Genomic DNA, 26,284 nt, shown 5'->3' on the forward strand with positions numbered 1-26,284 from the left:
TAATGGAAGAAACTAGTGAAAAGGTTCCAGAAAAACAGAGTATGTTGTTATATGTACCTCATACATGTACATGTACAAAAATGTATTTGAATTAATTTGCAAATGTTTGGGTTAAATAAAAATGAATTGAATGAATTGATTTGTCACTTGGCACAGTCAAACATAATTAACTGATGCTCTGAGACCACAGTTATTTCATAGTGCATTTCTTGTAGTCAATTAATGAAAAATTTAAACCATCTGCGCTCCTCAATAATATTTTTATACGACTAAAATCCAATTGTGTGCTCCCAGATGTTATAATATAAAGTTGAGATCTAAGACTACATTTTTTCAAAAGTGAGGAAACAACTACATAGACAATGAAAGAAGCAGAATAAATAATATTTGATTTTTAAAGGTACAAAATGTAAAACTGAAGTACAGTTTTTATACGACCGCAAAAAAATTTTTGTGGTCGTATATTGGTATGACGTTGGCGTCGTCGTCGTCCGGCGTAGTCGTCGTCGTCGTCCGGCACTGTCCGGCGTCGTCCGAAGACACATTGGTTTTCGCACTCTAACTTTAGTTTAAGTGAATGGATCTTTATGAAATTTTACCACAAGGTTCAATACCACAAAAGGAAGGTTGGGATTGATTTTTGGGGTTATGGTAATAACAGTAAAGGAATTAGGGGCCAAAAAGGGGCCAAAAATAAGCATTTTTGTAACTTCCAGACATAACTTGTGTGTTAGTGTATGGATCTCTCTGACATTGTACCACAAGGTTCCATATCACTAAAGGAATGCTGGGATTGATTTTGGGGGTAATTGCCTCCAAATTTTAGGAATTAGGGGCCAAAAAAGGGGCAAAAAACAAGCATTTTTCTAGTTTCATGACAATAACTTGTGTGTAAGTGTATGGATCTTTCTGAAATTGTACTACAAGGTTCCATATCACAAAGGGAAAGCTGGGTTTGAGTTTGGGGGTAATTGCCCTAAATGTTTAGGAATATGGGGCCAAAAAGGGGCCAAAAAACACATTTTTTTCTAGTTTCCAGACAATAACTTGTGTTCAAGTGTATGGATCTCTCTGAAATTGTACTGCAAGGTACCATACCACAAAGGGAAGGCTGGGATTGAGTTTGGGGGTGATGAATCATAATGGGGGTTCAAAAAATTTGGGGGGGGGATTTATTTTTTTTTCCTTTTTTTTCTTTTTTTCCTTTTTTGTTTCTTTTAAAATTTTCCATTTTAAGTTGGTTATTTCTGATTTATATTTAAAAGCAAATAATAATGATATGGTAGGAGATACACACCAAACAGGATGTGTAAATTATTATATAATAAGTATTGTGCAATAGCAAGACATTTTCAATTGCACAGTATTGCACAATAGCAAGAAATCTTCAATTGCACAGTATTGCGCAATAGCAAGAAATCTTCAATTGCACAGTATTGCGCAATAGCAAGAAATATCCAATAGCACAATATTGCGCAATAGCAAGAAATTGTCAATTGTACAGTATTGCGCAATAGCAAGAAATATTCAATTGCACAGTATTGTGCAAAAGAAGATACTTCGTATAAATTGCTTATTTCTTGATCAATTTCAATGGGGTTTTATTCTTGAATTCTTGGGGTTCTTTAATATGCTGAATCTAACCGTGTATTAAGTTTTTGGATTTTGGGCCCCGTTTTTAAATTGGTCCACATTGAGGTCCAAAGGGTCCAAAATTTAACTTTGTTTGATTTGATCAAAAATTGAATTATTGGGGTTCTTTGATATGCCGAATCTAACCGTGTATTTAGATTCTTAATTTTTGGTTCCGTTTTCAAATTGGTCTACATTTATAAGGTCCAAAGGGTCCAAAATTAAACTAAGTTTGATTTTAACAAAAATTGAATATATGGGGTTCTTTGATATGCTGAATCTAACCATGTATTTAGATTTTTGATTTTTGGGCCCCGTTATCAACTTTGTCCACATTGAGGTCAAAAGGGTCCAAAATTAAACTTTGTTTGATTTCATCAAAAATTGAATTCTTAGGGTTCTTTGATATGCTGAATCTAAACATGTATTTAGATTTTTGATTATGGGCCCAGTTTTCAAGTTGGTCCAAATCGGGGTCCAAAATTAAACTTTGTTTGATTTCAACAAAAATTGAATATATGGGGTTCTTTGATAAGCTGAATCTAACCATGTATTTAGATTTTTGATTTTTGGGCCCCGTAATCAACTTTGTCCACATTGAGGTCCAAAGGGTCCAAAATTAAACTTTGTTTGATTTCATCAAAAATTGAATTATTGGGGTTCTTTGATATGCCGAATCTAACTGTGTATTAAGTTTCTTAAATTTTGGTTCCGTTTTCAAATTGGTCTACATTAAGGTCCAAAGGGTCCAAAATTAAACTTAGTTTGATTTTAACAAAAATTGAATTCTTAGGGTTCTTTGATATGCTGAATCTAAACATGTATTTAGATTTTTGATTATGGGCCCAGTTTTCAAGTTGGTCCAAATCGGGGTCCAAAATTAAACTTTGTTTGATTTCAACAAAAATTGAATATATGGGGTTCTTTGATATGCTGAATCTAACCATGTATTTAGATTTTTGATTTTTGGGCCCCGTTATCAACTTTGTCCACATTGAGGTCAAAAGGGTCCGAAATTAAACTTTTGTTTGATTTCATCAAAAATTGAATTCTTGGGGTTCTTTGATATGCTGAATCTAACCATGTATTTAGATTTTGGATATTGGACCATAATAGGTGAATGTCCAATTTAAAATTTTTAAGTTCTTAGACCACATTCAATCTGTGTTAGAAACCTATGCTGTGTCAAATATTTAATCACAATCCAAATCCAAAGCTGTATCAAGCTTGAATGTTGTGTCCATACTTCCCCCAACTGTTCAGGGTTCGACCTCTGCGGTCGTATCAAGCTGCGCCCTGCGGAGCATTTTATTAGTTTAATAGTGAGATGAATGTAGGATAAATGTACTTATATTATACATTTGTTTCAGAACAAAAGAAAAAATTGAGAAATGTTATTGATGGCAAAACCAGGGTAATTATGAAATTATTTTATTCTATTCTTGTATATAATGTATTTTTTTAACAAAAATATAAATACAACAACATTATTTTGTGTTAACATCAGTACATAAGTTAAAAACAGAACAAAATTGTTTTAAACTGTAAGTCAAATTTTAATATCACAATAGAAAACATCTGTATGATAACATTAAATAATTCCATTCCTTATTTTTAAAATGCATTTACTAGAGAGAAAAAAAATACATATTATCCACCACTGAGTTTTTTTCCCAATTACCATTTGGTCCAAATATGCTATTTTAGATTTCATACTTGCTTTATACATGATATCTCTTTAAATCCCTTCTTTTGTTGTTAAAAGCTTTAATTTCACAAATATGAAACTTGTAGTTAAATCTTGACAGTTATCTTACAGTAATAAATAAATTATTTTCATTGAAAGTTTTCACTTTAATACAGACATGAGCATATTATTAATAAATCTATTTGTAAATAAGATAGTTTTAAATGGCATTCAACATTTCTGTCTAAGAAAGGAAATTAAACATAAGGGAACAAAAACGGGTTGCTTTTGTTATTATTTTTTTTTATAAATTTTGTTTTCCTTGCCGTTGTCAGTTATGTATAAAAAGAGACATTTCTTTCAGTTTTTTTTTTTTGGAAAAATCCTTTTACAATAAATCTATGCAGAATTTAATTTGTATCAAATGATATATCAAATTTCAATTGCTTCAATATTTAAACAATTCAATTGATTTATTTGTTAGAAAAATGTAACCTAATCAATAAAGATTTTCTCTGTAGGTGTTGCCAGTACCAGAGTGGAAAGCTCAAGAGCAAAATGCTCTGAAAAGAGTGAAGCGTTTGGCCAATAAGGTTTGAATAAGTGTTAGCCAAACTATATTAAATAAGTGTAAAAAGCAACCAAAAAAGTCATGATTATGATTTTAATTACATTCAATTATCATAAAGTATTATGTACCAATTCAAAATCGAAATTATTGCTCAATAGATTTAGTACATGTCAAGTAGTTTTAACTTATTTTTGTAATTTTAGCTGAACAGCAGTATTTCAAGAATAAAAACTCTTTGAGAAAAACACAACATTACAACCTTTTTCATCAGGCTCAAACAAATATTTTAAGAAAGAGAAAAACATTTTATTATAAATCATGAGAACAGATACACAGGCAAATTTTGTTCACGTAAATTTCACGTGAAAATCACGTGAATTTCACATGAAATTTTTCACGTGAGATTCACCTCAAACGAGCTTATACATGAAACTCACGTGAAATTTTTCACGTGAAACTCACGTTAAATTTACGTGAATTTCACGTGAATCGAGCTTTCACGTGATATTCACATGAAATTTTTCACATGAAATTAACGTGAATCGAGCTTTCACATGAAATTCATGTTAAATTTTTCACGTGAAATTAATGTGAATCGAGCTTTCACATTATTTTTTTTAAATGAAATTAAGGTGAATTGAGTCTCAATCACACAAATTTCACAGTATTTGAGCATATTTTAGATAAGTAAATGCTAATCTAGTACACATTCTATTTTGATATATATAAATATTCTTCTTGGTCTTGAGAATGTATTCATACTTCCATTCTATTTTACTTTCTCTTTGTATCTTAAATTTCTTGGTCCTAAACAATACAAATAATATTTATTCATCAACTCCAACTCACAATATCTTCAATGCAGCAGATAGATTCAAGAACCAAGAAGGCAAGCAAATATCCAGGGCACCATAGTTCACTCCTAGAACATTTTTGGTTGTGTTCAAGTCTCAATATTTTTGTTAATTTGATGTATGGAAGGTGATTTATTTATAGAAGATGTATGCACTGATGTATATTTCATTTTTAATATGTATGTATAAGTCTTTTTGTGTTCATCAGTTTTGAGACATTCCAATCACATTATGGACAAGTATTACTTGCAAAAGATGCCAATTCTTCTTATGAGAGTTTTGAAGAAAAAAGGTAGTTCACCCTGCCACATACTCATGTACTCTGGTCAATTAAAACAGATCATGACATATTGTTTAGACACCTGTCTATTGTTGAGGACTTTTCAGGTGTTTTTGTTGTTGTGTTACTGTCTGATTGATTTATACCTCAAACCTCATTGTATTAATAAACTGAAATAGAAAGTTCTGTGAAATATATTTGATATACCATATTGAAAGTCTTGCTGTTTTTTACAACCATTTCTTTCTTATTTCATATATGGTTTTCAGTTTTTCATTTTACCACTGATGTTAAGGTTAAGTCAAAAAGAAAATAAAAGGTGACAAACAACAGGCATATACCATTAAAAGATCTCAAAGTTTGGCTTCACAATAAGCTAAAAATTCTTGTTATTTATATATTTATAAAAAATTCATTTTAAAACAAGTATTTTCCATTTTTAGACAGTAACTGTCATGTTGACACAATAATTTGAATTAGAATTGTATGATATGCTGAAAGTACTTGTAGTTGAAAAAAAATATACACAATATTTAATTCCAGGTGTTTAGATTTCTAGAATGCACCACTCCCATATCATGACTACATGTTAGTAATGTTTAAGTGTTCTCTCCTGCATGTAATTGCTACATGTATTTATACACAAGGCTTCCTTCATACATTTGCACTTATCCTTCTAAGATGTTGCTTCCATGATAAAATCCTGTAGTTGCATAATCAGCCATAAACTCTTGGAATACATTTGCTGTAATAAAAAAAAACCCAGCATATATTATTTTGTAAAATATACATCAAATTAAATATTGCCTTACTATTCAAGCAAAAATGATAACATCAATTTAATATTTAAACTTACCGGGTACATATATGTATATACTTTTATAAATTGTGACTTGGATGGAGAGTTGTCTCATTGGCACTCATACCACATCTTCATCTATGTATATAATCATGCATGTATATTGTGTGTGTATATACTGAAGTGGAATATTAATAGTTGTTGTTTGTTGCTGCACTACTTTTTGATTACCTCTGCTATGGAGCTTGTGGAGGTTTATAATGGTTGAAATTTGCCACGAAATCTGGAATTTGTAAACATTACAGATGGAAATCAAAATGCTCTGATCATTCTGATGATATAAACCTATTTAATATTAATTTCATAAAATTCTGGCAAGAATTGTACACAAGAGCCATAACAATGCAATTTTCCAAATAATTAATGTTTCCAAGGGGCATAACTCTTTTAACAAGAGTGCACACGCTGAAATGTCTCGCCTTCTTTACTAATCATTGATATTATGTTGATAGTCCTAAATATAAAGCTTTATTACAACTGTCACATAAACTTAACATTAACCAAGAAAACTAAACATTGACCAACGAACCATGAAAATGAGGTCAAGGTCAGATGAACCATGCCAGGCAGGCATGTACAGCTAACAATTCTTCCATACAACAAATATAGTTGACCTATTGCTTATAGTTTAAGAAAAACAGACCAAAACACAAAAACTTAACACTGAGCAATCAACTGTGAAAATGAGGTCAAGGTCAAATAAAACCTGCGCGACTGACATATAGATCATAAAATATTTCCATACACCAAATATAGTTGACCTATTGCATATAGTACTAGAAAAAAAGACCAAAACTCAAAATCTTAACTTTGACCACTGAACCATGAAAATGAGGTCAAGGTCAAATGACACCTGCCAGCTAGACATGTACACCTTACAATCATTCCATACACCAAATATAGTAGACCTATTGCATACAGTATAAGAAAACAGACCAAAACACAAAAACTTAACTATAACCACTGAACCATGAAAATGAGGTCAAAGTCAGATGACACCTGCCAGTTGGACATGTACACCTTACAGTCCTTCCATACACCGAATATACTTGACCTATTGCTTATAGTATCTGAGATATGGACTTGACCACCAAAACTTAACCTTGTTCACTGATCCATGAAATGAGGTCGAGGTCAAGTGAAAACTGTCTGACGGGCATGAGGACCTTGCAAGGTATGCACCCAGTAAATACAGTTATCCTACTACTTATAATAAGAGAGAATTTAACATTACAAAAAATGTTAACTTTTTTTTCAAGTAGTCACTGAACCATGAAAATGAGGTCAAGGACATTGGACATGTGACTGACGGAAACTTCGTTACATGAGGCATCCATATACAAAGTATGAAGCATCCAGGTCTTCCACCTTCTAAAATATAAAGCTTTTAAGAAGTTAGCTAACGCCGCCGCCGGATCACTATCCCTATGTCGAGCTTTCTGCGACAAAAGTCGCAGGCTCGACAAAAATGAATGATTGGCACTGATTTTAAAACTTGTCAGATATTGTTGATATTACCTATCAAAATAAGTTTCCTAAAAATTTGACAAGAATTGTACAAGAAATGCAAGTGAGAGCGCTTATAAGGCCAAAGGGATAGACAGACTCCAGGTATTTTTATGTCCCCTGTGTTTTATGGTGCTTGTCCTAAAGATATAAGAATAATTATAAGTTTACGATAAGGACCAAATATACTTAACATTACCAATGATTCATAAAAATATACTGCCAAGCAATTTATATTAAGGTCAAGTTCAGATAAACCAAGCCAGACAGACATGTGCACCTTACAACATGTACAATTATTGCATACACCAAACTAGAGGCTCCAAGGACCCTGTGTCGCTCACCTGATATTTTTATTTACAATTGATGCATGAAATAATGTAACTGTTATACTTTGCTTTAGTTTCAGAGATACAAGTCAAAAACTGCATTTTCCCTCTATGTTCTATTTTTAGCCATGTCTGCCATGTTTTTAAAAACTAGATCCCCTAATGATGATTGTGGCCAAGTTAAGTTTATTTGTCTCTGTTGTTTCAGGAGAAGACTGTTGTGAATTAAAAAAAATTACGAAAAATTGGTAAATTTGACTTTAAAGGACAATAACTCCTTATCAGGTCAATTGACTATTTTGGTCATGATGACTTATTTGTAGATCTTGCTTTGCTGAACATTATTGCTACATGTATTTACAGTTTATCTCTATCTATAATAATATTCAAGATAATAACCAAAAACTAAAAAATTTCCTTAAAATTACTAATTCAAAGGCAGCAACCCAACAACAGACAGATATATTATATATCATAATCTGATGAACATATTTTACCCCATGTCAAATTGTCTCTAAATGCTTTACTTTCAGAGATATAATCCAAAAACTGCATTTTACCACTATGTTCCATTTTAAGCAATGTCTGGTAGGCGGGGTCATCAGACACATTTTTTACACTAGATACCCTAATGATGATTGTGGCAAATATTGGTTAAATTTGGCCAAGTAGTTCTAGAGGAGAAGATTTTTGAAAAAGTTAACCGACGACGACGCCAAGTGATGAGAAAAGCTCACTTGGCCCATTGGGCCCAGTGAGCTAAATAAACAGCTGCGCCATGAGCGCATGATACGCCAGTTGTCTTGTGTGTGAATTTTTATGCAATAATCATAAACAGTTTCTGACATACGGCGCAACATGCGAAACCCCCCCAACCCCCCCCCTTTTTTTTTTACAAAAAACTCAATATCTCTAAAATAAAATTTTGAATCAAAACCAAAAAGTATACAGATCTTTAGATTAATATAACTAAGAAGTGTGCAAAATTTTAAGCAATAATCATAAATCGTTTTTGAGATACGGAGCGACATGTGAAAACCCCCCTTTTAAAAAAAAAATCAATATCTCTAAAATAAAATTTTGAATCAAAACCAAAAAGTATACAGATCTTAAGATTAGTATAACTAAGAAGTGTGTAAAGTTTTAAGCAATAATCATCAATTGTTTTTGAGATACGGCGCGACATGCAAAAAAAAACACACACCTGTTTTAGTTACTAAGTCCTGTAACTCAAAAAGTTTTAATCTTATTTTCACCAAAAAGTATACAGATGGTTTGACCATCATAAGAAACAACTATCTTATTTTTCATGAAATTATGATAAGTCGTTCTCAAGTTACGGTGCGACATGTTTACGCCGGACAGACAGACGACATTTGTATACCATAATACATCCCGCGTATAAAAAGCTGATCTTTTAATTGATTATACATGTAGCATGTATAGTATACACCAAACAGACTAAATTATTGAATCATAATATTGACCAATGAACCATCCAAATCAGATCATGCATGGTCAGATGAACTCTGTCCAGACAGACATCATGGACATGTACAACTTACAATCATTCCATACATCATATATACTTGACATATTGCCTACAAGAAATAAAAGTTAACATTGACCAATGAACCATGGAAATGAGGTCATTGTTCATTCTAAACACCAAATACAGTTGATCTACTCAAGTTCTGCTTACTATATCTGAGAAAAGGACCGACATGTGTTAATCACGTAACTTTTACCTTGACAGCTCCATGAAGTAAGGTCAGTCGATCCTGTCTCACAGACATGTACGTGTACATATAAACATTGCAAGGAACCAATATTCCAAATACAGATATCCTAATTTACTCATAATGTAAAAAAAAAGAAATTCACAAAGCAAAAAAGCCTAAACTTTTTTTCAAGCAGTCGCTGAACCATTAAAATGTGGTCTAACATGGCCAACCAACATATGATGGACAGAAACATTATAACAAAAGGCATCTGTATACAATTTATGAAACATCCAAGTCTACTACCCTATGAAATATACATTGTAAAGCTTAATAATACAAATAGTAAAACCCAGCAGCCACTACCATATGCATGGACTTCCCTTTTTTGAAATTGCCTTCAGTATTTTTGTTATTGTTATACCATTTGGACTATTAATACTGTAACAAATGTACATACCAGTTACATATACATGTACTGTAGATATAGGATCTCCTCTACGTCTTATCCCATCATTAATCATATTAATTTCATTGAAACATATCATGTGTATTACTTCCATTCCACTGAAATCTGAGGAGCTAATTCTGAAAATTTAAATTCCTGTGATTATCATGTAAAACACCTGAACCTGATGCACTGCTTTCCGTTAAAAAATAAATTGGCAATACAGTTCTCTCTTGGTCATGTTGGTGAATATTTCAAAAAAAATATTTAACAAGAGAGAAAATAAGTGTCAGTTTTTAAAAAAATTTATATTACCAATACTGGTAATTACCGTAGAATGTCACTAGTTTTCTGATTTGATTTGACATTTATTGTTATTCATTTTTCAGGATCTTGTACAGCTGACACTACAGTATGGTTTTGTTCATTGTTGTAGGTCATAAAGTGACCTAAAATTTCTTACATCCCCTTCATTTCGACTGGCAGAAAGTTTTCTCATTGGCAATCCTACCCATCTCCTTATTTTTAAAATACTAAATATTTTCAATCTGTGACAATAAAATTTTATTGATTTAATATAAAGGTATTCTGATCAACACTATGAGGCAATGTTCAAAACACTCTGTCATTGTCAGCGATCAAATTTATTTTAACTCCAATGGCAATGTATTTGTGCAAGACTCAAAAGTACTGCACATGTTCATGATATACCCACATACATGTACATATACAATGTACTTAATAAATCAGTGAGACCTAAAATGTAGGTCAACTAGATACGCCCGCAGAGGTCCAACCCTGAACAGTTGGTGCAAAAAAAAATACACAATATTCAAGCTTGATTCGGATCTGAATTTGGATTGTAGTTAAATGTTTGGCATATTATAGGTTTCTGAATAAATGTAGTCAAAGAACTTGAAATTGGTTATATGAATTGAATTTATAGATTTCTTGCTGTTGTGCAATACTTAGTAAATCTGTTGTCAGACTATAAACAAATAAAAAAAAAGTTCAATTAATTCTCAATGTCATACTAGAAATTTATGAAAATAAAAAGGGAGCTTACATCAATAGATATAAACAATTCACCAAAGTTTCATGAGAATTGGTGACAGCATTTTTGAGTTATTGTCCGAAAACTGGAAAATCACCCCTTTTTTTATTGAATAAAACCCCATAACTCAGAAATGTAAAATGTAAAATTTACAAAATTCTAAAGGGAGCTTACATCAATACATACAAACAATTCACCAAAGTTTCATAAGAATTGCTGAAAGCATTTTTGAGTTTTTGTCCGAAAACTGGAAAATCCCCCCTTTGTTTATGAATAAAACCCTGTAACTCGGAAACGTAAAATCTAAAATTTATAAAAAACGAAAGGGAGCTCATGTCAATAGATATAAACAATTCACCACAATTTCTTGCAAGTTGGTGAAAGCATTTTTGAGTTAATGTCCGACATGTTGACGACGGACGGACAGACAGAGGTATACCATAATACGTCCCGTAAACAGGCGTATAAAAAGATATCATGCTGCATCATAATTTATACAATGCAAGTCATAATCATGTACATGATATTTGAACTTTATAATAGTAAAGGATAGATAGTCTGACCAGTAATAAAGCCACACAACACTGTGTGACAACAGTGAAATATAAGTCCCCCATAGATGCACATACCTTTATTGTAGGTCTTTTGTATATACAATGTATACGTTTAAGGTTACTTAGAATTGGCTGTCGACATACATGTACACATGCCAGTACTGTCATGCATGTTCAGAATCATTGGACCCTAGGTTACTCCAGTCCATTATCAGTCAACTCCTCTGACCATTTGTTGTAATACAATGTACTGCTGAAAGGGAGAAAACAGTACTTTATTAACAGCATGTAGATGCAAGACTATAAAAAGTATTCAAAGAGTTTTGCAAACAATTAGCTTATATATTTATTGTTTACTAATATTAAACATGTATTATCAAACATCAAAAAGCAATGGATTGAAGTTGCTATTAACATGATTAAGAACAACAAAGAAAAATTAAAGTTAAATTTTTTACCCTTTAGACCTTTATTATGGTCCAATATCAAAAATCTAAATACATGGTTAGATTCAACATATCAAATATTCCAAAGAATTCAATTTTTGATGAAATCAATCAAAGTTTAATTTTGGACCCTTTTGACCTCAATGTGGACCAATTTGATAACGGGGCCCAAAAATCAAAAATCTAAATACATGGTTAGATTCAGCATATCAAAGAACCCCCATACATTCAATTTTTTTTTTAAATCAAACTAAGTTTAATTTTGGACCCCAATTTGGACCAACTTGAAAACTGGGCCCAAAATCAAAACTCTAAATACATGTTTAGATTCAGCATATCAATGAACCCCAAGAATTCAATTTTTGTTAAAATCGAACTAAGTTTAATTTTGGACCAAAAAAATTCCCCCCCCCCAAATTTTTTGAACCCCCTTATGATTCATCACCCCCAAACTCAATCCCAGCCTTCCTTTTCTGGTATGGTACCTTGCAGTACAATTTCAGAGAGATCCAGACACTTGAACACAAGTTATTGTCTGGAAACTAGAAAATGCTTATTTTTGGCCCTTTTTCCTAATCGTTTAGGGCAATTACCCCCAACTCAATTCCAGCTTTTCCTTAGTGATATGGAACCTTGTAATACAATTTCAGAAAAATCCATACACTTACACACAAGTTATTGTCATGAAATTAGAAAAATGCTTGTTTTTGCCCCTTTTTTGGCCCCTAATTCCTAAAATTTTGAGGCAATTACCCCCAATATCAATCCCAGCATTCCCTTTGTGATATGGAACCTTGTGGTACAATGTCAAAAAAATGCTTATTTTTGGCCCATTTTTGGCCCCTAATTCCTTAACTGTTGGTACCATAACCCCCAAAATCAATCCCAACCTTCCTTTTGTGGTATTGAACGTTATGGTAAAATTTCATAGAGATCCATTCACTTAAACTAAAGTTATTGTGTGAAAACCAACGTGTCTTCGGACGACAACAACGCCAACGTCATACCAATATTATATACGACTGCAAAAATTGTTTGCGGTCGTATAAAAATGTTGCAAATAAGAAATTTTGTCAATTTGTAGTTTTACCAACATTTTAAACATACAGTTTTAGTTTATATCTAATTATTAGTAAAATTGAAATAAATGAACCTTTTGCTTTATTTAAATAGCATGGTTTTTGCCTTTGATGCAATAATATTAATTCAGCTATCAATTTGATTTTTGTTGAAAAAATGCTAAAATAAAGGCTCTAAATAATGAACTTTCCTTTCTTAACAGATATTAAAATTTTACTGTTCACCATCAAAATTTTACTGTTCGTGAGTGTTGAAATTAGGGGGGGATTAAAATAATAATACTTAAAGAAGTGATTTTTTAAAATAAATAGAGGTCATGGAGGTATGATTCTTAAACACATGAACAAGTGATTTTCATGTCAATATCCCAGATTCAGTACAAGGTTATCATTTGACATGACTGGACATGCTATAAACACAGATGTATGTTCTGGTAATTTGGCAACATAATTAGTCCATGTATTATACATTTAAAGCTACAATAAAATTAAATCACTCAGTCTAGTGATTTATTTGTACATGTACTACTTAAATTGGTGATTATTGAAGAATGACAACTCTTACTTCCAACATTTGTGGACACAATGTCATTTGAATCAGTGATTAAGAAAATCACTCATTTAAGTAAGTCCCCTGAAAGATTAAAAACAGATCCAAAAATACAAGATAAGTTTAATTCCAGCATATTAAAGTACATGTACCCGAAAAATTCAAGACTTTGCATTAAACTTCATTGAAATTGGTCAAGAAATAGGTAACTTGTACAGTGTATTAGAAAAGTATTGTTTAGGTCCCTTAGGCCAGGGTTTTTTTATTTGTTGGTTTACGGATCCGCTGACCCTATTTTTCTGATTTGCAGAATAAAAATAAAATTGACCATTCATGCTTTTTTATTCCCGCTGACCCTTTGCAATTTTTCCATTTATAAAAGGGCATAACTCTAGAACGGTTAAAGTGACGCCACCAAAATTCAAACTTGATCTGTGTTTTGTGGTAATAAGCATTGTGAATAAGTTTCATAACATTTGGTTGAGGCAAACTTAAAGTTAGAGAACGGAAACTAAAAATTTTGCAATTTTTTCATTTATAAAGGGGCATAACTCAGTGTTCTAGCCAGGATTTGAAAAGGGCAGGGTGCTAGTCAGAAAAAGGGCAATTTTACACATAAATGTCATTGTACAAAGGGCAATTTAACGTGTAATTTTAATTGAAAGAAGGGCAATTGATTAAGCCTCATAATTAATTAGCATATAACTTAGGCACTATGGTAAAATCAAGTTTCAGTTAAAATGGAGTAATATAATTCAATACTTTTGGCAAAAATTTTTATGGTTTATTTCAAAGTTCATGATGTTGAGACACTCTTTAGCATCTTTAGTTTAGTATATAGGGAAATTAAACTTATATTTAACACAATATACATTTATTTACAGTGACAAAGGGAGATATGAAGATTTGTTCACCCAAGAATATTCATAATTCATGAGGGCTCTACTTTTCGTCCTGTTTCTAAAGCTTACATGTATACAAATAAATTATATATTTTCCGACAATGCACATATATTGTATATTTATGTTTATAACAGCTGAGCAATAATAATTCATGGAACTAGAATTTAAGCGATGACAAGATACATGTAGCAAACCAAACATTTTGTTAGTAAGGTGAAATATATTTTTTCTGTCTTGAAAGATATTTTTTTTCTTTTTATTCTCGACCGACCGACTCAACTTTTTCATGTGTAAAATGTGCAAACCAACAAATTAAAAAACCGTGGCCTTACCATGCTAACTCCTGAATGGTTAAGGCCATAACCCTCCTAAATCGATCCCAACCTTCCTTTTTTTGGTATGAACCTTGAGGTTCAATTTCATAGAGATCCATAGAAATGTATGGGATTTGCTCATAATTGAAGGCCGTACCGTGACCTGTAGTTATTTACTTCTATGTCATTTGATCTAGGATGGAGAGTTGTCTAATTGGCAATTATACCACATCTTCTTATTTTTATATTATATTCAAATTAATGTATGGAAACCAGAAAATCCTTGTTTTTGGGCCCTAAATTCATTATTGTATATGCAACTTGTCATGGTAAAACTATACATGTACAACATTCATGATTCATGACAATTACCAAATCAATATCTCCAAGTATAACAAACAAAGAAAGTGAAAAACAGATTATTTGCGGCATTGCCTGAATTTTCTAAGTCCAAGGACCATAGCTATGCAAAGAAAAACATCTCACCAGAATAAATATTGAACTTGATCTGTAAATTTGTCATGGTAAAACTATATACAATGTATAAATATCAAATCAGTATTTTCAAGCATTACTTAAAGTCCCCTTGGCTTTGCTGGTAGGGGACTAATAAACATTTTAATATTTGTTATCATGGTTTTATCTATTTCAATCATGCATGTATGTTTTTCAATTTTCAGAAATAATTGTTTTTTTAAAAGTTGCATGTAAATTCTCAAAGTATAACCTGTGACGAAAAGTTGGTTATACAACTTCAACTAAAGTGTGTATCCTTGTGTTTGTGCTGTGTTGTTGAGTGTATTAGTTTCAGGTCGTGCCTTTCACTCGTACACAGTGTCACTGATTACAGTGTTACGTGATTACCCTAGAAAAGAACTGGTAGCGTGATTGAGGGAGTCCTGGTGTAGTCTGAACTAAGTCTTGCCAGTGAACATAAACACAAAGTTGATTAAAAGTTCAATACTCATTACTGAATTATTCAAAATCCAAAGTAACAGTAATATAAGTTTACAACATCTAAACTGCAGGCTCAACAATACAGTGGCATAATCTTAAATCTCTGAAGTACATTTCTTTCGTTACCGTACACAAAATCGTTAATCCTTCTCTACAGCTATTTCTCTCTTTTATACCTCTATTTGCCCTGGTAACCTGATTACAATATGGTTAAATGACTCTGAACAAAGAAATAATCAACCGGAGCTAGGGCTTCAGGAGCCCGGAGCTGAGGTCAATTCATAGAATCATACATTATTTTTTCAAACCATGAGTTGGATGACGAAGATGGAATTTTTTCTTCGAGTTTTCTTGTTTTGTATCAACTTTTGAGTATACATGTGTGTGTGTCTAATGAGTGTTTATTTTAAACGGAGTTTTACAACTGTGAACTGATCAGGTCAAAAGCTGAAAAACATTCTCACTATTTCTGTTTATTTCTGCACTATTAAATCATTTATTTAAGTTACCTGTTTTATTTCCTCGAGTTTCTTTGCGTTCATAACTCCTTGATTGTGTTTGTCTCGTTAAATAAACAGAAACAAGTACTTGTTCAAGTTGTTGTCAGTTGGTTACCGGCGTCTTCAATTTGCATCATTCATCTGAATCTTTCAAGCGTTTTAAAAAACCGACCTCCGGTCACGGATATCGTCACGAAGAATAGTTATCCATGTGCAAATAGTACATGCTGGTTTCCCCATTCAATAGTCTATTATAGACCAATATCCAATGTTTCTTAGCATAATCAGCATCCCGACTTTACTGACTCAATTCATTTTTAAAATGATATTTACTGCATAAAGTCCTGACTAAGTAAGACATATAAATGAACAAATAACAAATTCTTTTGTTTACAAGCATCATTTACATAGGAGCACCCCTTTAGTAGAGCATTAAGTTTAACCCTTAAAACTATTTGATATATTTTAATATAATATAAACTATATTGTTAGATATAATTTCATTGAAGTTATTTCATTTAGTTGAAGACTATATATGTTTAATCCAATTAACAGCCTGTCTAATTGGCAATTATACCCTCACATTTATTACAGCTAAATAATATAAGAGACATGCCTCTGGTAATAATTTAATGTCAATTAATAATTTTCGATAACATACATAGCACATTAATGCATTTGCCTGGGACACTATATAGGACTTAAAATATGTTTATTATCTATAAATTTGCTTCAGTAATTCCCAATATAATCAACCAAAATTTTTCCCACAAAAGGGGGGGGGGGCAGATGATATATGTGGATACCCCGACTACCCTACTTTTTAGTCTTAGTAATAGCCTACCCTAAAGATTTTTTTGTCATTTTTCATTAAGCACTGTTAAGTCAGAATGTTACTCCCATAGACTCAATGTAAAAAAAAACACAACATAAAATTTAAATAAATCCCTACCTAATTACTACTGAAATTATAAAATTAATATTTAGTTTAAAATTTTTCCCATTGATTGACAAACCCTGACAACTCATTAACTCAAAAGGAAAAATTGAGAAATCTTGATCATTATAAAAAGGTTTATGAAATATTTTGAAGTGTACCAACACATAAATTGCAATCCAGTTGATACACATGCAATCCCTGAGAGAAGATATTTTCTTTTTTCTTTCTTTTTTTTAGATGAGGGAGTAGTTAGCATTTACCGCTTTTGTAATACACATTAAATCAAACATTTTTCATATTTCTGATAGCAAAGCAGTTTTAAAAATATACTGCACTTCCAATATGTTTACTTTGATAAACATTCAATTTTACATTTATTGACAACATTTGGCCCAATAAAATTCTTTTCAGCACACTTACTTATTTTTATTAATATGTCCTATTGTTAATCTTATGTGTGGTTCAAAGCTCAAAATTGTACTTTACTTATAAGTTTGAGGAAAAGTTTAATACACAGCAAAAAAGGGAGATAACTCAGGTTTTGAAGTGATTTTTTTCTTTGCAATTATGGAAAGTAAAGGATCTTAATTACAGTAACAGGAATCTATTTCAAAAGCTGGAGTTACCTCCCATATTTTATAAGAGTACAAAAATAAAGGAAACTTTAAATGTGTGAAAGAAATTAAGTTTACTGATAAATAAAAATAGAAATATTACTGATATAAATCAATATTAGCCCATCAATATATTCTAGGTATCTTAGGAATTTGAAATCAAAGATACAAATTCTATCCTTATTGCTCTACTAGAGATAAATATAAACAGTGATAGAAAATACAACTCAAAACCAACACTGATCTTTTTGTAGTTGCATCTAATCCACTATCAAGGGAGATAATTCATGCGAAAATAAAAAGATAAATATTAATCATTTGATGGTTATATGTCCCCCTTTTATGTAAATTATATTAAATTTTGTTAGAATTTTTTAATTTTTGTATTTCAAACAAATAAAATATCTATATTCTTATTCTAATTCTTCTTCAATAATTATTTTTACATTTTGGCGATTATGTCAAAATGGCAATAATTAGTGCACACACTTAATTATTTTAAACAGTGATTTTATCTTGTGCAAAACCAACCACTTAAGCACATTATATAAAAAATTAGCCTCAGTCAGATCAAATGAATTTCACGTGAATTTCACGTTAGTCAGATCATGTGAAATTCACGTGAGTCAAATCATGTGAATTTCATGTGAGTGAGATCACGTGAATTTCACGTGAAAAAAGTTTATGTGAAATTCACATGAATTTCACATGAGTTTCACGTTAACAAGTTCACGTTAAATTCACGTAAGTCAGATCATGTGAGTTTCACGTGAATTTCATGTGAATTTCACGTGAAAACTGTTCACGTGAAGTTCACATGAAAAATTCACGTGATATTCACGTGAGCAAAAATTCACGTGAAATTCATGTGAAACTCACGTGAATTTTACGTGACTTTCACGTGAAATGAGACTCACGTGAAATTCACGTGAACAAAATTTGCCTGTGTATATAATAAGATGTGGTATGAGTGCCAATGATGGCAATGAGACAACTCTCCTTCCAAGTCACAATTTGTAAAAGTTGACCATTATAGGTCACAGTAGGGCCTTCAACACCGAGCCTTGGCTCACATTGAACAGAAGCTAAAGGGCCCCAAGAATGACTAGTTTAAAACCATTCACACAGGAAAATGGTATTAAAGCATGAACTGAACTGTTCTATTATTTTAAAGTTCCCACCATTTCTGAGGGGACATTAAGTTTTAGCCTTGTCTGTACGTCTATACATCCCTAAATTGGTTTGTGTTCTCTAATTTCAGTTTGCCGAAACAAAATGTTATAAAACTAATACCTTATGCTTATTACAACAAACACAAATCCAGTTGAAATTTTGATGGTATCACTGTTACCATTCTAGAGTTATGCCCCTTTACAAATGGATAAAATTCTGATTTTTTCGTTTCTTGTCTCTAACTCCAGTTTGCATCAACCAAATGTTATGACACTCATACACAGTCATGACAGTGCATCTTTCCACAAAACTCAGATGAAGTTTAAATTTCAGTTGCCTCACTTTTATTGTTCTTAGTTTATTCTTATTGTCATTTAGATTTGAAATAATTCTTAAAGTTCTTAGAATGAGTTACCTTTGTATTAGGGTTATGCTGTCTTCTACAAGATATGCATTTTCTATTAAATTTATTATCTCTTATTTAATGGATTATTTGTTATAAAAATAAAAAATAAATATTTTTAGGTGAAAAGATTTTCAGCAGAAACAGCATTTCCACCTACGGGTTTTTTTTATATTCATGCTGGTGCTGTACATGCATTTGGTAAGTAGTATGACTTGTCTTTGCATTAATTTTTCAATTCAATGTTCAGTCAGTGGCTTTACTTAAACATGTACTTTTAGCTCAACCTAGCCAAAGAATTGGTTAAAAGGATGCATTTACCATAGTGTATACAATTCGGAAAAAAGTATATTTCTTGTCATTACAATTTATGTGTTTTTTGGTTTTTTTTTAAGGTCATGAACAAAGTTGCAGCATATTTTTTTCAAATGAAAATGTACAAAAGTTGGATGTAACAGTGATGGATACAGAAGTAACAAAAAAAGGTAAAATTAATTCATTGATAAATCTGTCATGTTCCTCAAATTCCCAGCATTTTATGAACAGAAGTTCAACTGGCCTAGATAGATCTGTCATCTTCATCAAATTAAATTTCATCTGTTCTCTGCAAAATTTGCCAAATTTCAGTATTAATAGGGAATCTCATTAAAAGAAGTCCTTTCCTTAAGTTGTTACCTTTTTGTTATATTCTTACTACCTAAGGGACAACATCAAAAGTTCAATGTAGGATAAAGAACTTAATTCATATAGTTTTTTCACTGACCCCCTACCCTCCTCTTAACTTAAATTGGGAAAAATCGATTGACCAATAAGGATATACATAAAATCAATGTCAATTAAACAAAACTTGCAGCAATTTTGACCCCCATTCCCCAACTATTTGAATTAATGTTTTTATCCTTCATTAATTTTTTGATGTCGTCCCTAATATATTATCAGTATGCATCTGATGTTTTTATACGACCGCAAAAATTAAAAATTTTTTGGTCGTATATTGGTATGACGTTGGCGTCGTCGTCGTCGTCTTTGTCGTCATCGTCGTCGTCGTCGTCATCGTCTCCGGCGTCGTCCGAAGACACATTGGTTTTCGCACTCTAACTTTAGTTTAAGGGAATGGATCTCCATGAAATTTTACCATAAGGTTCAATACCATGAAAGGAAAGTTGAGATTGATTTTGTGGGTTATGGTACCAACAGTTAAGGAATTAGGGGCCAAAAAGGGGCCAAAAATAAGCATTTTTGTAACTTTCAGACAATAACTTGTGTGTAAGTGTATGGATCTCTCTGACATTGTACCACAAGGTTCCATATCACAAAGGGAAGGCTGTAATTGATTTTGGGGGTAATTGCCTCAAAATTTTAGGAATTAGGGGCCAAAAAAGGGGCAAAAAACAAGCATTTTTCTAGTTTCATGACAATAACTTGTGTGTAAGTGTTTGGATATTTCTGAAATTGTACTACAAGGTTCCATATCACAAAGGGAAAGCTGGAATTGAGTTTGGGGGTAATTGCCCTAATTGTTTAGGAATTGGGGGCCAAAAAGGGGCCAAAAATAAGCATTTTTCTAGTTTCCAGACAATAACTTGTGTTCAAGTGTATGGATCTCTCTGAAATTGTACTGCAAGGTACCATACCACAAAGGGAAGGCTGGGATTGAGTTTGGGGATGATGAATCATAAGGGGGTTCAAAAAATTTGGGGGGGGGGGATTTTTTTTTTTTTTTTTTCTTTTTTTCCTTTTTTTTTTCTTTTAAAATTTTCCATTTTAAGTTGGTTATATCTGATTTATATTTAAAAGCAAATAATAATGATATGGTAGGAGATACACACCAAACAGGATGTGTAAATTATTATATAATAAGTATTGTGCAATAGCAAGAAATTTTCAATTGCACAGTATTGCACAATAGCAAGAAATCTTCAATTGCACAGTATTGCGCAATAGCAAGAAATCTTCAATTGCACAGTATTGCGCAATAGCAAGAAATATCCAATAGCACAATATTGCGCAATAGCAAGAAATTGTCAATTGTACAGTATTGCGCAATAGCAAGAAATATTCAATTGCCCAGTATTGTGCAAAAGAAGATACTTCGTATAAATTGCTTATTTCTTGATCAATTTCAATGGGGTTTTATTCTTGAATTCTTGGGGTTCTTTAATATGGTGAATCTAACCGTGTATTAAGTTTTTGGATTTTGGGCCCCGTTTTTAAATTGGTCCACATTGAGGTCCAAAGGGTCCAAAATTTAACTTTGTTTGATTTCATCAAAAATTGAATTATTGGGGTTCTTTGATATGCCGAATCTAACCGTGTATTTAGATTTTTAATTTTGGGTCCCGTTTTTTAAATTGGTCTACATTAAGGTCCAAAGGGTCCAAAATTAAACTTAGTTTGATTTTAACAAAAATTGAATTCTTGGGGTTCTTTGATATGCTGAATCTAAACATGTGTTTACATTTTTGATTATGGGCCCAGTTTTCAAGTTGGTCCAAGTTGGGGTCCAAAATTAAACTTTGTTTGATTTCAACAAAAATTGAATATATGGGGTTCTTTGATATGCTGAATCTAAACATGTATTTAGATTTTAGATTTTTGGCCCAGTTTTCAAGTTGGTCCAAATTGGGGTCCAAAATTAAACTTTGTTTGATTTCAACAAAAATTGAATATATGGGGTTCTTTGATATGCTGAATCTTACCATGTATTTAGATTTTTTATTTGTGGGCCCTCTATCAAATTGGTTCATATTGAGGTCAAAAGGGTCCAAAATTAAACTTTGTTTGATTTCATCAAAAATTGAATTATTGGGGTTCTTTGATATGCCAAATCTAACCGTGTATTTAGATTCTTATTTTTGGGTCCTGTTTTTTAAATTGGTCTACATTAAGGTCCAAAGGGTCCAAAATTAAACTTAGTTTGATTTTAACAAAAATTGAATTCTTCGGGTACTTTGATATGCTGAATCTAAACATGTGTTTAGATTTTTGATTATGGGACCAGTTTTCAAGTTTGTCCAAGTTGGGGTCCAAAATTAAACTTTGTTTGATTTCAACAAAAATTGAATATATGGGGTTCTTTGATATGCTGAATCTAACCATGTATTTTGATTTTGGACATTGGACCATAATAGGTAAATTAAAAAAATTGAAGTTCTTAGACCACATTCTTTCTGTGTCAGAAACCTATGCTGTGTCCAATATTTAATCACAATCCAAATTCAGAGCTGTATCAAGCTTGAATGTTGTGTCCATACTTGCCCCAACTGTTCAGGGTTCGACCTCTGCGGTCGTATCAAGCTGCGCCCAGCGAAGCATTTTATTATCTAATGGTTTAATTCTCATGAGAAACAAATCATTTACTAATTCCTTATTAACATTTTCCTGTTGTAATTTATTCCCTGATTATTGATTGAATATTTTTTTTTACTTACATGTAGATAAAAATTAGTAGTTTGGTTCAATTCAAACAGGAGACAACTCATGTACAATTTTTCTGCTGTTAATTAATCCTATGGTGATGGAAATATTATTTTTACTAACAGGTACATAAAAAGTCTTCATCTGAAGGAGACTACATTTATTGTAGGTTGGTTCAATTCCAATGGGAGACAACTCTTGTACTATTTTACTTATTAACATTTTCCTTTATCTTATTTAATCCTCTGGTGATGGAAATATGACTTTAAACTAACCACTAACAGGTACATAAAAAGTCTTCATCTGAAGGAGAATACATTTATTGTAGGTTGGTTCAATTCCAATTGGAGACAACTCTTGTACTATTTTACTTATTAACATTTTCCTTTATGTTATTTAATGCTATAGTGATGGAAATATGACTTTAAACTAACCACTAACAGGTACATAAAAAGTCTTCATCTGAAGGAGAATACATTTATTGTAGGTTGGTTCAATTCCAATGGGAGACAACTCTTGTACTATTTTACTTATTAACATTTTCCTTTATGTTATTTAATGCTATGGTGATGAAAATATGACTTTAAACTAACCACTAACAGGTACATAAAAAGTCTTCATCTGAAGGAGAATACATTTATTGTAGGTTGGTTCAATTCTAGTGGGACACAACTATTCTAACGTTTTACAGTCTCATATTTACTGCTTTTGTGTAATAAATATTTTAATTGCTAAAAATTTAATTACTTCTCTAGTCTAGTAGCAGTTTACATTAGTCATTTCTTGATGAATAAAGAAAATTTTATATGAAGCATAATTTTAATTTATTTGTTTATTTGCTATTATTCAGATGACAAGCCCACAATAGACATGAGAAATATCGATCTTGATATTGATTTTAATAATGTCAATATCAACACTCTTAGACAGAGCTACTCTCAACTAAGTTTTAATAAAGGTAATATTTCTAGTTTTTACTTTGCATGCTTTTACCATAGTTAGAATTCATAATGATCAAATTAAACCTTATACTCAATGGGTATTAAAAATCCTGAAATATATGTTTAAACATTTACAAATGAATTAATTCAAAAGATAAGTATTTACATTTATACTGCACTCGTTCTATTTGAGCAGTCAATGTTGTGTTGACTGTATATTTCTTTGTCATATACAGTCACTGACCCAATATCACTTTTCATCATGAATATTAAAATAGTATAGCCAGAACTATATTTAATATTCATGACAACCCCCTTCAGACTGTGGCGTGGAACGACTCAAACTTATTTATTTTACAACTGTTGAATAAAACATATTTCACTTGTAAATATTTTTGTTTAAAACCTAAAATTCGTTAATTTTTATGCTTATTGTCGATATCTTTAGTCCATACTAAAACGAATTCACCAACGATTGTTTTCAACAGATAATGTTGTTCATTTCTCCACCCAATGGGAGGCCTTTTTAAAGACAGATTTTCCCAAAATTTAAATTTATTAACAATAACTCAATAAACAACAATTGGGAATGTTTTTTTCCTAGATTGTAGTATAAAAACATTAATAGTGTATTAACTTGACACATCAGTGATATAAGGAGTTAGCATGAATCAAAGAAAAAGCTTGACAGTGCCTCGTATTTCCTCATTTCTAAGCCTCATCCTTATATTTGTTGATATATCAAGTCAGTACACTATTATTGTCTATGTCTAATAATTTTCAGAAAATAATTATCACATAACATCTGTAAATACTGAAATATTATTTAAAAGCATCTTTGATTTTTATAAGCCTGTCTCCAGGACGTATTATGTTATACTGTTGTCTGTCTGTCTGTCGTTCCGTCTGTCCTTCTGTTGTCAACATGTGGGACAATAACTCAAAAATGCATTAACCAATTTGCATAAAAATTTGGTGAATTATTTGTATATATTGACGTGGGCTCCCTTTCGTTTTTTTATAAATTTAAGATTATAGTTTCAGAGTTATGGGGTTTTATACATTAATAAAAGGGGGATTGGCGATTTATCCAGATTTTGGACAACAACTCAAGAATGCTTTTACAAACTTGCAAGAAATTTTGGATAATTGTTTATATCTATTAACATCAGCTCCCTTTTGATTTTTATAAATTTTATTTTGATATATTTTCTACACAAATTTTACAATTCTAAATTTCAATAGTTTAGTCTATCTTTTAATGCTTCATTTTATTATGTTATGGGTGTGCTAAAATATTGAGCAAGACACATTTTGTATAAAGCATGGAATGTCTTCTTCTAAAAATATACACATGGTCTATTGCTTTCAATACCATTTAACATAACTAAAAGCTTAATTGAATTAGTATAATTCTTTTCATGAATTTCAATAAAATACAATTGGAGTACTCTTGTAAATTGTACGTGAGGAGGAAGTTAATAATACTTTATGATCCATTTCTACATATTATTTGTATTAAGCCTTCCCTACAATATGGCTCATATATTATAGTAATAGCTTTTGTATTTGAAATGAAAAACCTGATTCCATTTTATTGAGCTTTCATTTTGCTAGATATGAAAAGATGTGGTATGAGTGCCAATGAGACACCTCTCCATCCAAGTCACAATTAGTCACAATTTGTAAAAGTGAATTTACATTTAGCATTTTTATTAATAAAAAAAAAATATTTAATTTGATAGGAGCAGGTGAGAGATCAACTTACAAGGTTGAAAACAGACCACCATACTGGCCAGAGGGTATACCATTTGTATCCCACTCTAAGAGAAAAGGTTTGAAAATGTGATACATGTATTACTATAAACCATATTTCTTAAATTAACATAATATAAGGTGTATGAGTTTGTAAGAATCATTACAACAGTTTTGCTATTACATGTATTATAAATTTGTGCCATCTCATTGTTTTTGACACATAGTTAAGTTAGGTGTCTTCCTCCTATTCCCACTTTTTAAAAATTACTATTCCTTCTATTCCCACATGCAAATAACAATAGATGTTTTGATAAATAATTTGTTTTTATAACAATCAAGGTTAATTAAAAATCACCAAAGATTTACCTGTATTTTTTAAAAGGAAACATATTTCTTACACTGTTTAAGTATATTATTTTTAAAAAAAACCAAAAACACACTGTTTATTTCACTACAAACCAGTAAAAGTCTGAAATGGCCTATATCTGTACTCGACTGTACTGATTTTTACTCGACCAGTCTGAATTGATCTGAATTTTACTCGACATTACTCGACCCCAGTCTTAACCATACTCGACTGTACTGATTTGTACTTGACCCTTATCTTTGCCATTGAAAATAGTCTGAACTATTACTCGACCAGTCTGAAACAGTCTTAACCCATTCTCGACCTGTACTCGACCTTTTTTTTTCAGTCTAAACCATACTCGACCAAAGGTCTGAACAATACTCGACCAGTCTGAACCATACTTGACCAAATAACGTCTACTTTTTCTAAATTTTTAAACTGTTAA

At 31.5% G+C, this 26,284-nt stretch overlaps 1 protein-coding gene and 1 long non-coding RNA gene across 3 annotated transcripts; one reads left to right on the forward strand and one right to left on the reverse strand.

The window, feature by feature from the left end:
- Window positions 1–25,581, forward strand: LOC127710338 (uncharacterized). The gene is made up of 7 exons (XM_052216136.1): window positions 1–39; window positions 3,003–3,046; window positions 3,841–3,912; window positions 19,497–19,575; window positions 19,770–19,859; window positions 23,642–23,749; window positions 25,478–25,581. Exons 1-7 carry the CDS (start codon window positions 3–5, stop codon window positions 25,579–25,581), a joined length of 534 nt encoding a protein of 177 aa, XP_052072096.1. The 5' UTR covers window positions 1–2.
- On the reverse strand, window positions 4,777–16,766 carry LOC127710347 (uncharacterized). Of its 2 annotated transcripts, XR_007986144.1 has the most exons (4): window positions 16,254–16,766; window positions 11,571–11,748; window positions 9,900–10,027; window positions 4,777–5,769 (listed from the first exon to the last, which is right to left on the reverse strand). It is a non-coding gene; the product is annotated as an uncharacterized LOC127710347 (long non-coding RNA). The 2 variants fall into 2 exon arrangements; XR_007986143.1 differs by lacking the exon at window positions 16,254–16,766 and having other exon boundaries at window positions 11,571–11,949.
- Window positions 25,582–26,284: the final 703 nt, after the last annotated feature.

This window comes from Mytilus californianus, unplaced genomic scaffold (genome assembly GCF_021869535.1).
Source record: "Mytilus californianus isolate M0D057914Y unplaced genomic scaffold, xbMytCali1.0.p SCAF_72, whole genome shotgun sequence".
NCBI classification, from domain to species: domain Eukaryota; kingdom Metazoa; phylum Mollusca; class Bivalvia; order Mytilida; family Mytilidae; genus Mytilus; species Mytilus californianus.

Bases quoted from the DNA above. Each gene is read 5' to 3' on its own strand.
- LOC127710338 (XM_052216136.1), top strand. From the start codon at position 3: ATGGAAGAAACTAGTGAAAAGGTTCCAGAAAAACAGA. The intron at 40-3,002 runs GTATGTTGTTAT...CATTTGTTTCAG, and splicing joins AAAGGTTCCAGAAAAACAGA to AACAAAAGAAAAAATTGAGA. The intron at 19,576-19,769 runs GTAAGTAGTATG...TTTTTTTTTAAG, and splicing joins TGGTGCTGTACATGCATTTG to GTCATGAACAAAGTTGCAGC.